The 13,050-nt window shown below is 44.2% G+C and overlaps 1 protein-coding gene across 11 annotated transcripts in view; it reads left to right on the top strand.

Moving 5' to 3' along the window:
• The window catches only part of LOC310836916 (uncharacterized protein), an 85,138-nt gene that overhangs the window by 24,362 nt on the left and 47,726 nt on the right, over positions 1-13,050 (top strand). For 5 of the 11 annotated variants that reach the window (XM_083722853.1, XM_083722849.1, XM_083722855.1 and 2 more), the window contains 3 exons: positions 3,116-3,214; positions 4,210-4,335; positions 8,411-8,532. In XM_083722853.1, the coding sequence (XP_083578979.1) occupies positions 3,116-3,214; positions 4,210-4,335; positions 8,411-8,532 (347 nt within the window). The remainder of the gene's footprint in view (positions 1-3,115; positions 3,215-4,209; positions 4,336-8,410; positions 8,533-13,050) is intronic. The other 6 variants (XM_083722854.1, XM_083722852.1, XM_083722851.1 and 3 more) reach the window with 3 other exon arrangements.

Genomic DNA, 13,050 nt, shown 5'->3' with positions numbered 1-13,050 from the left:
AGTGGATGTGTGATTTTTTTGGTGCAGGCTATAGCCATGGACATGTTATGTGATCTGATGGTGAATTTGAGGCTATCCAATATAAAAATCCTGAGGATCCCCCCTCCCAGGCAGCCTCCTTTATCATGTCCCTTATCTCTTTCCCTTATCGCTTACCAATCAGCTGCTTCCTTTCAACACCCCCTTCTCTTTTGTTTGCCTTAGTGTCTTTTCCTCAGCTGGAGCAGTTTTTTGCTCCTCCTTTTCTTCTGATTTCTCTCTTCATTGCTTTAGTCTTCCTGTCTCCTCTCCTTGCAAGTTTGCTGTCTTTACCTCCCCCTCACAGTCAGCCTCCTTTATCGCTAGTGTCCCTTATCTCGCTTCCCGATCACTTGCCAATCAGCGGCTTTGTTTCAACACCCACTTCCCTCTTTCAAAAAAAAGAGCATGATCTGCTTTTTGACCCTGGGTAATTCAGCTCCAGGGACCACGCATTCGCTCCATAAGACGCTCAGACATTTCCCCTTACATTTTAGTAAGAAAAAAGTGTGTCCTATGGAGCAAAAAATACGGTACATGTTGTATAGTACTCCACCCACCCACCCGCAGCTTCCCTCCGCTACAATTCGACTTCTTTAAATCACTGTCTGCACATTTATCCTTGCAATCTCTGATCCTGCTGCTAGCATCCCCAGCCGGCCATTGCACAAAGTCTAAAGTAGCACGGCAAAGAGAGCAGCCATATCATGCATACGGTTTGCAACGTACTTCTGTCCGTACGCCCAATTATTCTCTGCTGTATTGTGTGAGGCTTTTCTCACATAGAGTCACATACCCTCAACCGTTTACTATTAAAAGTGATTTATGTACATCTCCTGTCCTGAGACTTTCTAGATTTCACAGACAGCAGGCAAGGTTGTGCATGGGCTGCACAAGTTCATACTTCATGACCACATATGGTCATGTTAACCTCCACCTGCAGAGGAGAATTACAGAGTCAGATCTAGTTATCTTGATTTGTGATAATGGTTCTTTGATTCTAAATATAGCTGATTCTCAGTCATAAGAATAGAAGAACAGACTTGCTGGATCAGACCAATGACCCATCTATTAACAACAACAACAACAACAACAACAACAACAACAGTATAACAACAACAATAGTATAATAATAATTTATTATTTATACCCTGGCCATCTGACTGGGTTTCCCCAGCCACTCTGGGCGGCTCCCAGTTGAATATTAAAAACACAATACAGCATGAAACATGAAAAACTTGCCTAAACAGGGCTGCCTTCAGAAGTCTTTTGAAAGTAAGATAGTTGCTTAACACCTTGACATCTGGTGGGAGGGTGTTCCACAGGGTGGGCACCACCACTGAGAAGGCCCCTGCCTGGTTGCCTGTAACCTCGCTTCTCGCAGGAGAGGGACCCCGGCATCCAGGGTGGAGACACTCCTTCACGTCTACCGGGCCAAGGCCATTGATGGCTTTCAAGGTCAGCACCAACACTTTGAATTGTGCTTGGAAATGTACTGGGAGCCAATGCAGGTCTCTCAGGACTGGTGTTTTATGGTCTCAGTAAGACTTTAATTTACAGAAAGGTTCAACCTCACTGGCATCCTCTTCAGATTGACCCACAGAGGAAAGTTTCCTTTTGGGAAGAATGAAATCCTTGTTTACAGAAAGGTTCAGTCTGCCTCGCCAGCATCCTCTTAATACACTTTGAATTGGGCTCGGAAACATACGGGGAGCCAGTGCAGGTCTCTCAAGACTGGTGTTATATGGTCTCAGCGGTCCCAGTTCCCAGTCTGGCTGCCGCATTCTGAATTAGTTGCAGTTTTTGGGTCACCTTCCAAGGCAGACCCATGTAGAGTGCATGACAGTAGTCCAAGCGGGAGATAACCAGAGCATCCGCCACTCTGGGCAGGTAGGGTCTCATCCTGCGTCCGAGATGGAGCTGCACTGGACACAGAATGGACCTGTGCCTCCTTGGGTCCAAGATCACCCCCAGGCTGCGCAGCTGGTCCTTCAGGGGCACAGTTGCCCCATTCAGGACCAGGGAGTCAAACAAACCCCAGTTTCCTGAGTTGGATTTAACAGCAGACTGGTTTCCTTAAAATTTGAAGTGAAATCTTCAGGTCTCGTGGCCATGACAGAGAGGAAGGGGTGTGTGCCTGTCAGCCTCGAATGGGAAGTCATTGACTTCTGAACTGTTTAGGGAAATTTTTAATTATTGATGTTTTAATGTATTTTTACTCTTTTGTTGGAAGCCGCCAGGAGTGGCTGGGGAAACCCAGCCAGACAGTTGGGATAGAAATAATAAATTATTATTATTATTAATGAACTGGGCCTGAGTCTGTGCTGGGGAAACCCAGCCAGATGGGCGGGGTATAAATAAAAACTGATGATGATGATGATGAACTTGCCCTAAGTCTGGGCAGATGGTTCATTCTCTACGTGCAGTAATTGCACTGAGCCCCCCTGTTACTGTTATTTTGTGGGATTAGGACCTAGGAAGTTGCCTTCCCCACAATCAGACCATTGGCCCGTCTAAGTCAATACTGTTCATACTAACTAGCGGTAGTTCCTTGCGATTTCAGATAGCGGTCTTTCCAGCCCTACCTGGAGACCCCCAGGGGTTGACCCTGGGGTGTTCTCTACATGCGAAGTATCGTATTTTTCTGTGTATAAGATGACCCCTCTTTTTTGAGACCAAAATGAAGAAATCATGGATGGTAACATTCCGTGTATAAGACGACCCCCAATTTTAAACCGTAAAAAAATTGGGGGAAATACAGTAGATTTTCAACCATTGGTATACTGACCTCTTCCGCACAAGACTGTATTTGTGAAATAGAGCATTTACAAAGCTAATTAGGATTGTAGCCAATTAGAAAAGGTAGTTCACAGGCCCTGTCAATTAAAAAAAAGTGGTTGAGAAATTTCCACCTAGCAATAATTGCTTTCTGAATTAATCGAGAATGTGCTTCCTCTTTCCATCTACGTGGAGTTTTATACACATTGCAATTCAGATTGAAGAGCGTAATCATCTTCTGTCAATCTTTGTAATTGGCTTGATTGATATACATGCTACTATATGCAAAGCTAATCGTGGCACGATTTTATCCTTGCAGGCTCAACTAAAAGAAGTTCTTCGTTAAACAGACTGAATAACAAAGTTCCTCCGAATTCTGAGCAGCCAGAATCCAAAGGTTTGCAAGCAGAGCAGAAAGGTGCAAAAAACAGATTTCTGCCCAGCCCGTAAAACAGGAGAAGTGGGAAAATTGGTTGCTAATGAAAGCCGTTTTTTAAATAAACTCTGGTCTTATTGCTAAGAATACAGTGGTACCTCTCGGGTTAAGAAGGTCTGTTCTTAACCTGAAACTGTTCTTAACCTGAAGCACCACTTTAGCTAATGAGGCCTCCCGCTGCCGCTGCGCAATTTCTGTTCTTATCCTGAAGCAAAGTTCTTAACTCGAGGTTAGCGGAGTCTGTAACCTGAAGTGTCTGTAACCTGAGGTACCACTGTGTTTAATATTCAAATATAATAGTAATCCACTGTTAATGTAAAGCGTGCCAATCCACCAGGATCTTTGCCTACATTAACTACATTAAGACAAAAAAGAAATGTGCAGGCATACTTAACATCAGTGGGGTTTCCCATTTGTGCACTAGCAGTGCAGGATGGCTGAAAAACAGATTTTAAAAACATGTATTTCTATCTGTTTCTTGCTTTGATATAAATTGGGCTTTAAAATTTTAAAATTATTGAGCTTCCCTTAAGAATAACGTGTTTTAAATCATATGTGAGTGTAGGCCATGGGTAGGCAAACTAAGGCCCGGGGGCCGGATCCAGCCCATTCGCCTTCTTAATCCGGTCCGTGGGCGGTCCAGGAATCAGCGTGTTTTTCCATGAGTAGAATGTGTCCTTTAATTTAAAATGCATCTCTGGGTGATTTGTGGGGCATAAGAATTTGTTCATTCTCCCCCCCCCCACCAAAAATAAATCTAATCCGGCCTCCCACAAGCTCTGAGGGACAGTGGACCGGCCCCCTTCTGAAAAAGTTTGCTGACCCCTGGTGTAGGCTCTCACTGTCTCTCCATGATGTTCTTTCTTTCTAAATGCACTTTGACTTGCGATAGTCTCCCATACTTTGCTTCATTAGGCTGCTTGCTTTGCTTTTGGGTTTTCTGTTGCAATCCTCTTTGGTTTCTTCCCGCCCTCCAGCTCGCCGTTCCCAGGTCAGTCCTCTGGAGAGCAACGTGCTCAGCCGCCTGCTTACCCCCACCCAGGCCTCCCTAGCTAGGAGTAAAAGTGCCGCCACTTTATCAGCTGATGGCCAAGATCCCTCAGGTAACAGGGCACCAGGGTGGATAAAAATCAATTATTTTTAACACATATGATGTGTTAGGAGTGGTGTATCTGGCCAATGCGCTTATTAAACCTCTCCTTCCAACTCAGTGAAAGATATAGCAAGGACAGACAAAAGGGGTTCACCATAGAAACATCAAAATGAGAGGAAAAGCTAATCCAGGCACCCCAAACTCTGCCCTCCAGCTGTTTTGGGACTACAACTCCCATCATTCCTAGCTCACAGGACCAGTGGTCAGGGATGATGGAAATTGTAGTCCCAAAACAGCTGGAAGGCCAAGTTTGGGGTGCCTGGTCTAAAAAAACCTCAAACGTTTGTCGGAGATGTTAAAAACAGGGAGGGTACTTTCAAGCCTATGTGGTAGGACTGTGTGAGGACATGAGAATTTGGGGGTATAATCTATAACGAGGAAGGACATGCTGTGGAAGTCCAGGTTTGACAGCTGTTCCTCTTCAGGGCAGAACGGAAGGGCAGACTTTCTCCGCTTACGCAGGATAGCACACTGGGAGTCTTAGCCTGGGTAGACAAAATTCATCCCTGTGTCTTTGGATGCACTCACATCCAGCCCACTTTGCAGAACATGGGACATACTGTGGTACCTTGGTTCTCAAACACCTTGTTCCCCAACGCTGAAAACCCATAAGGAAGTGTTCTGGTTTTCGAACATTTTTCGGAAGCTGAACATCAAATTCGACTGTCGGCTACTCTGGGGCGCCTGCGCCAATTGGAAGCCGCGCCTCAGTTTTTGAACATTTTGGAAAGTCAAACGGACTTTCGGAACGGATGAAGTTTGGCACTTTTTTTTTTTTTGCTCTTTATTTGGCTTTGATGCTTTTTCGGTTGATTTGTTTTTGTGACCGTGTGGAGCCCAGTTCAGCTACTGATGGATTGATTGTGTGACTGCGGAAATAGATAGAAGCCCCCCATCCAAACAGTGACTTTAGCTATGGATGGATGGATGGATGGATGGATTGTGTGACTGCAGAAATGGATCAAAGCCCCCCATCCAAACAATGACTATCATCAGTGCAGGTCAGAAAAAAATTACTTTATTTTTCTGTGTATAAGACACCCCCTATTTTGGGGGACTCCAAATTAAGAAAACGGGGGGAGATTGTATCCGTGTATAGGACAACCCCCCATTTTTGCATGAATTTTCAAATAAATAAACCCTAGTCTTACACACAGAAAAGTACAGTAATTTTATCACCTACCATGCTGTTTTATTTCTTTTATAGTACAGTACATTGCTTACTGCTTTCATTTGATGAGTCAGTGGTCCTGTTAGATAGCAAAATTCATGTGAAATGGCTGTTTTTAGGGGTTGTTTTTCAAAGCCTGGAACGTGTTAATTTGTTTTTCATTCCTCTCTATGGGAAAGAGCGCCTTGGTTTTCGAACACTTTTGTTTTGGAACAGATTTCCGGAACAGATTCAGTTTGAAAACCAAGGGACCACTGTATTAGCACAGCAACCCCTCCAGGCCCAGTGTGACACATGCTACTGCAATGGCGAGTGGGATTTGCCCATGCGCCTGGCATCATGGAACCGGGCTGTCACAAGCCACGTTGAGTACAGTGGTACCTATTTATTTATTTATTTATTTATTTATTTATTTATTTATTTATTTATACCCCGCCCATCTGGCTGGGTTTCCCCAGCCACCCTGGGTTCCTCCCAGCCAAGTATTAAAAACACATTAAACAGCATTAAACATTAAAAACTTCCCTAAATCTTGGTTCTCAAACTTAAAGCGTTCTGGAAGTCTGTTCCAAAACAATCCATCCATCCGTAGCTAAAGTCATTGTTTGGATGGGGGGCTTTTATCCATTTCTGCAGTCACACAATCAGTCCATCAGGAGCTGAACTGGGTTCACACAGTCACAAAAACAAATCAACTGAAAAAGCCTTTTAAAAAAACAAAAATGCCAAAAGAAGTGCAAAAACAATATGCTAAACTTCACCCAGTCCAGAAGTCCAAATGTTCAAAAACCAAGGCGTGGCTTCTCATTGGCGCAAGCGCCCCAGAAATAATTGCTGACAGCCATGTCGGACCTTCAGCTTCCGAAAAACGTCCGGAAACCAGAACGCTTCCTACCGGGTTTTGGCATTTGAGAACCGAGGCATTTGAGAATCAAAGGACCACTGTTCTGCAGCTAGACCTGCTGCTGGAAATTTGAAAATCTGTGTTCTTTCTGGGACACTGGTGAAAATCCCTTGTGGGAACCATATTGGACCTGTGTGCCAGGGAGGTACAAATTACATGCCTGCATGGCAGCAGATTTTGCCCGAATTCCTTTTGATTCCATAAGAAGCTGGAATGCCTTCCCTTATACCCCTTTCCCCCCACCACATTGCATTTCAAACACAGCTGCTATGTTGTTTTCTTAACCAGGGTGGATAAAAATCAATGATTTTTTAAAATAAATAAATAAATAAAATCATTTTTTTTATTTGAATCGGATTATTTTGATTTAAATCAGATTTTTTAAATGAAAGGCTTTTGGAGGATATAACCTTACTTAAAGATTTTCTATTTGAGTTACATTATAGTCCAAAGGCTGTTCATCAGGAAAGAAGGATTTGTTTTTAAGATTTTCATGTGTGCTAAAACTCAGTCTTTAAAACAACAAAACAAGTTTAGCCACATCAGTTAACAAACATGGATACCTATGCTATCATGTTATTGCTTTAGTGAAATAAATTGTTTAAATTGTTATGATGGAAATGATTATTTTTCTCCTTCCAATCAAGTACAGCAGAAAAGTTGTCCAAATAGAAAGCGTTAAACTTATTAACTCTCACCATCATTTCATCATTATCTGTCAATGTATTTCTAAGAGTAGAACCAAATCAGTCATTTTTCATATAACTGTAAATACTACTCTGAAAATTTATTCTTCCAAAAATGAAACCTTCATCTGGTTGTAAATATTAAGATTGTACCAGCAATAAGGTAAAAGGTAAAGGTACCCCTGCCCGTACGGGCCAGTCTTGACAGACCATCTCACTCAAGAGGCCAGGGGCCAGCGCTGTTCGGAGACACTTCCGGGTCACGTGGCCAGCGTGACATCGCTGCTCTGGCGAGCCAGAGCCGCACACGGAAACGCCATTTACCTTCCCGCTGGTAAGCGGTCCCTATTTATCTACTTGCACTCAGAGGTGCTTTCGAACTGCTAGGTTGGCAGGTGCTGGGACCGAGCAGCGGGAGCGCACCCCGCCGCAGGGATTCGAACTGCCGACCTTTCGATCGGCAAGTCCTAGGCGCTGAGGCTTTAACCCACAGCGCCACTTAGTCTTATACACGGAAAGGTACGGTAGCTTCTCATAAAAGATATATGAAAGAATCCTAATTTAACAGTCGTGATGAATTACGATGGCTGCCTTCCTCATGGACAAGTAACCTAGAACAAAAAACATTTTTCGCTGTTGCTTGTGTGGGGAAAGCATTTCATTTTAATGGCCTGTTCCTTCTGTTTTCTTTTCCCTCTTCTTTTCCCTCTTGCGGTTTGTGTGCTTCAAATGGTGGCGGTCTGTCTACCGGATCTCTTGAATGAATGAATGAATGAATGAATGAAATCTTTATTTGCGTCAGCCATAAGACGTAGCACCGAAGGAACATGACAATATACATAGAGCAAAATAAAGTCAATGATATAAAACACAGTTTAGAGCAGGCATAAGCAAACTCTGGCCCTCCAGATGTTTGGGACTACAATTCCCATCATCCCTGACCACTCATCCTGTTAGCAAGGGATGATGGGAATTGTAGTCCCAAGCATCTGGAGGGCCAAGTTTGGCCATGCCTGCTCTTAACTAAGTGGTGGCCAGACTTGGCCCCCTCCAGCTGTTTGGGGACTACAACTCACATCATCCCTAGCTAACAGGACCAGTGGTCAGGGATGATGGGCATTTTAGTTCCAAGCATCTGGAGGGCCGGAGTTGAGAGTCTCTCCTTCTCTCTCTGTCCTCTTTCCCCACCTGCTTTTCCCCTCAGCGATCTGTTTGCCCTGCCAAATTCCCAACTTTATAGAGTATCTCCTCTGTCCCCGTTCAGCTCCCGGCAGTGCTGTCAGTTCCCCGGCCCACGCACCCAAAGTGCCCATGCGCAGCCGCAGCACAGACCGACTGAAGGCGGCCGGCTCTCCGTCGGGAAACGTTTCACCAGAAATGGCGCAGGTGGGTCGGCGGCATTTGGGTCGATGACCGCAGGCGGGTCGTTGGTTCAATAAAAATACCAATGGCTTCCTCAAAGCTGATGGATCTCTTGATAGTTTTGATAGGGCAATAACAGTGCTTCTCTCACCGCAGTTTTAAGGATGATGTACTTTTAATAGTACAGTCCTGTTTCTGAATCTTCTTTTCTATCTTTGTAAAAAAAATAACAAAATTGTCCAGCAGCACCTTAGAGACCTACTCAGTTTGGTATGGGTTGAAGCTTTTGTGTGCAGGCAAATTTCTTCAGATACACGGAAACATAAGCCCCCAGACCCTTATATATACTGGGAGGGTGGGGCGGGGTTTTCTCTTGGAAGGGTAGTAGGAGATGGGTGATTTTATGGTTCCAAAATGGAAACCTTCCTCTGTTTGTCTATATTAAAAGAATGCCAGCAAGGTCGAACCTTTCTGGGGAAAAAAGGGATTTTATGGTTCCAAAACAGAAACCTTCCTCTGCTTATCCATATTGAGAGGATGCCAGAAAGGCTGAACCTTTCCATAAAAAAGGATTACAGACCTGCACCTCCATGATTAATACTTGTAGTCAATATGGACAAGCAGAGGAAGGTTTCCATTTTGGAACCATAAAATCACCCATCTCATACTATCCTTCTGAGAAATACCCTACCCCACCCTCCCACTACATATCATGGTCTGGTGACTTCTGTTTCAGTGTATCTGAAGAAGTGTGCATGCACACAAAAGCTTATACTATGCATTCCCAATCTGTGGCTTATACCCAGAACAAACTTCGTTGGTCTCTAAGGTCATACTGGACCATTTTTTTATTTATTTTCGGCTATTTTTGGTCATCTGCATACTCTCCCTTGCTTTTTCCTTTCGGACTAATTGCAGTCGTTCACAGTCGCCCACAGGTTGACCATACCCACTGAGTCCTACTACCCTTTGGAGAGAAACCTCGCCCCACCCTCCCACTATCTATCAGGGTCTGGTTAATAATAATAAAAAATAATAAACTTTTATTTGTATCCCGCCCTCCCTGTCCGAAACTGGGCTCAGGAAGGCTAACACCAAATAGATAACACTGGTATAAAATCAAGCAATAATGAAATTACCGTATTTTTTGCTCTATAAGACTCACTTTTTCCTTCCTAAGGGGAAATGTGTGTGCATCTTATGGAGCGAATGCAGGCTGTGTAGCTATCCCAGAAGCCAGAACAGCTTTCGCTGCGCAGCGATCCCTCTTAGAATCATAGAGTTGGAAGAGACCACAAGGGCCATCGAGTCCAACTCCCTGCCAAGCAGGAAACACCATCAGAGTACTCCTGACATATGGATGTCAAGCCTCTGCTTAAAGACCTCCAAAGAAGGAGACTCCACCACACTCCTTGGCAGCAAATTCCACTGTCAAACAGCTCTTACTGTCAGGAAGTTCTTCCTAATGTTTAGGAGGAATCTTCTTTCTTGTAGTTTGGATCCATTGCTCCATGTCCGCTTCTCTGGAGCAGCAGAAAACAACCTTTCTCCCTCCTCTATGTGACATCCTTTTATATATTTGAACATGGCTATCATATCACCCCTTAACCTCCTCTTCTCCAGGCTAAACATGCCCAGCTCCCTTAGCCGTTCCTCATAAGGCATCGTTTCCAGGCCTTTGACCATTTTGGTTGCCCTCCTCTGGACACGTTCCAGTTTGTCACTGTCCTTCTTGAACTGTGGTGCCCAGAACTGGACACAGTACTCCAGGTGAGGTCTGACCAGAGCAGAATACAGTGGCACTATTATTTCCCTTGATCTAGATGCTATACTCCTATTGATGCAGCCCTTTCACATGTACTGCTCTCAAGCCAGGAGTCACCCATCTTGTATTTGTGCCTCTCATTCCCCCCCCCCCCAGTGGAATACTTTACATTTCTCCCTGTTAAAATTCATCTTGTTTGTTTTGGCCCAGTTCTCTAATCTGTCAAGGTCGTTTTGAAGTGTGATCCTGTCCTCTGGGGTGTTAGCCACCCCTCCCAGTTTGGTGTCATCTGCAAATTTGATCAGGATGCCCTTGAGTCCATCATCCAAGTCGTTGATAAAGATGTTGAATAAGACCGGGCCCAAGACAGAACCCTGTGGCACCCCACTAGTCACTCTTCTCCAGGATGAAGAGGAACCATTGGTGAGCACCCTTTGGTCAGCCACCCAGTTACAAATCCACTGAGTGGTAGCATAGTCAAGACCGCATTTTACCAGCTTCTTTACAAGAATATCATGGGGCACCTTGTCAAATGCCTTGCTGAAATCAAGGTAGGCTACATCCACTGCGTTCCCTTCATCTACCAGGCTTGTAATTCTGTCAAAAAACGAGATCAGGTTAGTCTGACATGACTTATTTTTCAGAAATCCATGCTGACTATTGGTGATCACAGCATTCCTTTCTAGGTGCTCACAGACTGTTTGCTTAATGATCTGCTCCAGAATCTTCCCTGGTATTGATGTTAGACTGACTGGGCGGTAATTATTTGGGTCCTCTCTTTTCCCCTTTTTGAAAATAGGGACAACATTTGCCCTCCTCCAGTCTGCCGGGACTTCGCCTGTTCTTCAGGAATTCTCAAAGATGACTGCCAGTGGTTCTGAGATCACATCTGCCAGTTCTTTTAATACTCTTGGATGCAGTTCATCTGGCCCTGGAGACTTGAATACATCTAGACTAGCCAAGTATTCTTGTACTATCTCCTTAGTTATTCTGGGCTGTGTTTCCTCTGCTGAATCATTTGCTCCAAATTCTTCAGGTCGGGCATTGTTTTCTTTATCGGAGAAGACTGAGGCAAAGATGGCATCGAGGAGTTCATCCCTTTCTGTGTCCCCTGTTTGCATTTCACCATCTTCTCTGAGTGACCCCACTGTTTCTTTGTTCTTCCTTTTGCTACGAACATACCCATAAAAGCCTTTTTTGTTGCTTTTAACCTCTCTAGCAAGTCTGAGTTCATTCTGTGCTTTAGCTTTTCTGACTTTGTGTCTACACGTGCTGGCTATTTGTTTGAATTCCTCTTTGGTGGTTTCCCCCCTTTTCCATTTTTTGTATACATCCTTTTTTAATCTTAACTCAGTTAAAAGTTCTTTAGATAGCCACCCTGGCTTCTTTAGGCACCTTCCATGTTTCCATCTCATTGGTATTGCCTGAAGTTGTGCTTTTACTATCTCCCTCTTAACAAACTCCCAGCCATCATGAACTCCCTTTCCTTTTAGTATTACTGGCCATGGGATCTCACCCAGCACTTCCCTAAGTTTTATGAAGTCGGTTTCTTAAATTCAAGAAATTGAGTCCTAGTATGCTTGGCTGCTCCCTTCCGCTGTATAGTAAATTTCAGAAGAGCATGATCACTCGCACCTAATGATCCTTCCACTTCTACCCCACTAACCAGGTCATCAACATTGGTTAGGACCAGATCTAAAACGGCTGTTCCTCTTGTTGCTTCTCCCACTTTCTGGACAATGAAGTTGTCTGCAAGGCCAGTGAGGAATCTGTTTGACCTTATGCTCTTGGCTGAGTTTGACATCCAACAAATATCCGGGTGCTTGGCCATCTGTTCCAGGAAGGCATCATCTATGTCCTCCGTTTGGCTTGGGGATCTATAGTAAACTCCCACAATGAGGTCCCTGTTATTCTTCTCTCCCTTAATTTTGACCCAAATGCTCTCACTTTGGCTTTGAGGTTCTAAATCTTGGATCTCTTCACAGGTATACACATCCCTGACATATAACGCCACTCCTCCTCCTTTCTTGTCTGATCTGTTTCTCTGAAATAGATGGTATCCCTCCGTTATTACATTCCAATCGTGGGTCTTATCCCAGCAGGTTTCAGTGATGCCTATTATGTCATATTTAGTTTGCTGTACCAAGAGCTCAAGCTCATCTTGTTTATTTCCCATGCTTTGCGCATTAGTGTACAGACATTGAAGTCCATTAATCATTCCCCCGTGTCTCTTATTTAAGGATTTTTTCCTCCCACCACTAGGTCTGCGTGCTGTTTGCTCCATTTGGTCTATGACATTTGGATGATCATCTTCATCAATTGATAGACTCCTACCTTCAGGAGCACTGTCTCCCTCCCCCACATTAGTCAGTTTAAAGCCCTCCTGATGAGGTTTCTGAGATTTTTGGCAAAAACATTCCTCCCAACCGTTGTGAGGTGCAGCCCATCACTTGCCAGAAGTCCATCTTCAAGAAACTGCAGTCCGTGATCTAAGAATCCAAACCGTTCCTATTTACACCATTTGCGAAGCCAGCTGTTCACTTCCACTATTTTTCCCTCTCTCCCCGGGCCACGTCGTTCAACTGGGAGGACAGATGAGATGACAATTTGTGCATTTAATTGCTTCAATTTCCTGCCCAGAGCCTCATAATCTCTTTTGATCTTCTGGAGGCTATTGCTTGCAGTGTCATTGGTTCCCACATGAACCAAGAGGAAGGGGTATTTGTCAGTGGGTTTTATGATTCCTTGCAGTCGTTCAGTTACAAGTTGGATCTTAG

The sequence above is a fragment of the Podarcis gaigeae genome (genome assembly GCF_964106915.1).
Source record: "Podarcis gaigeae genome assembly, chromosome: Z".
NCBI lineage: Eukaryota > Metazoa > Chordata > Lepidosauria > Squamata > Lacertidae > Podarcis > Podarcis gaigeae.
This window is presented reverse-complemented; position numbering and strand designations above follow the sequence as displayed.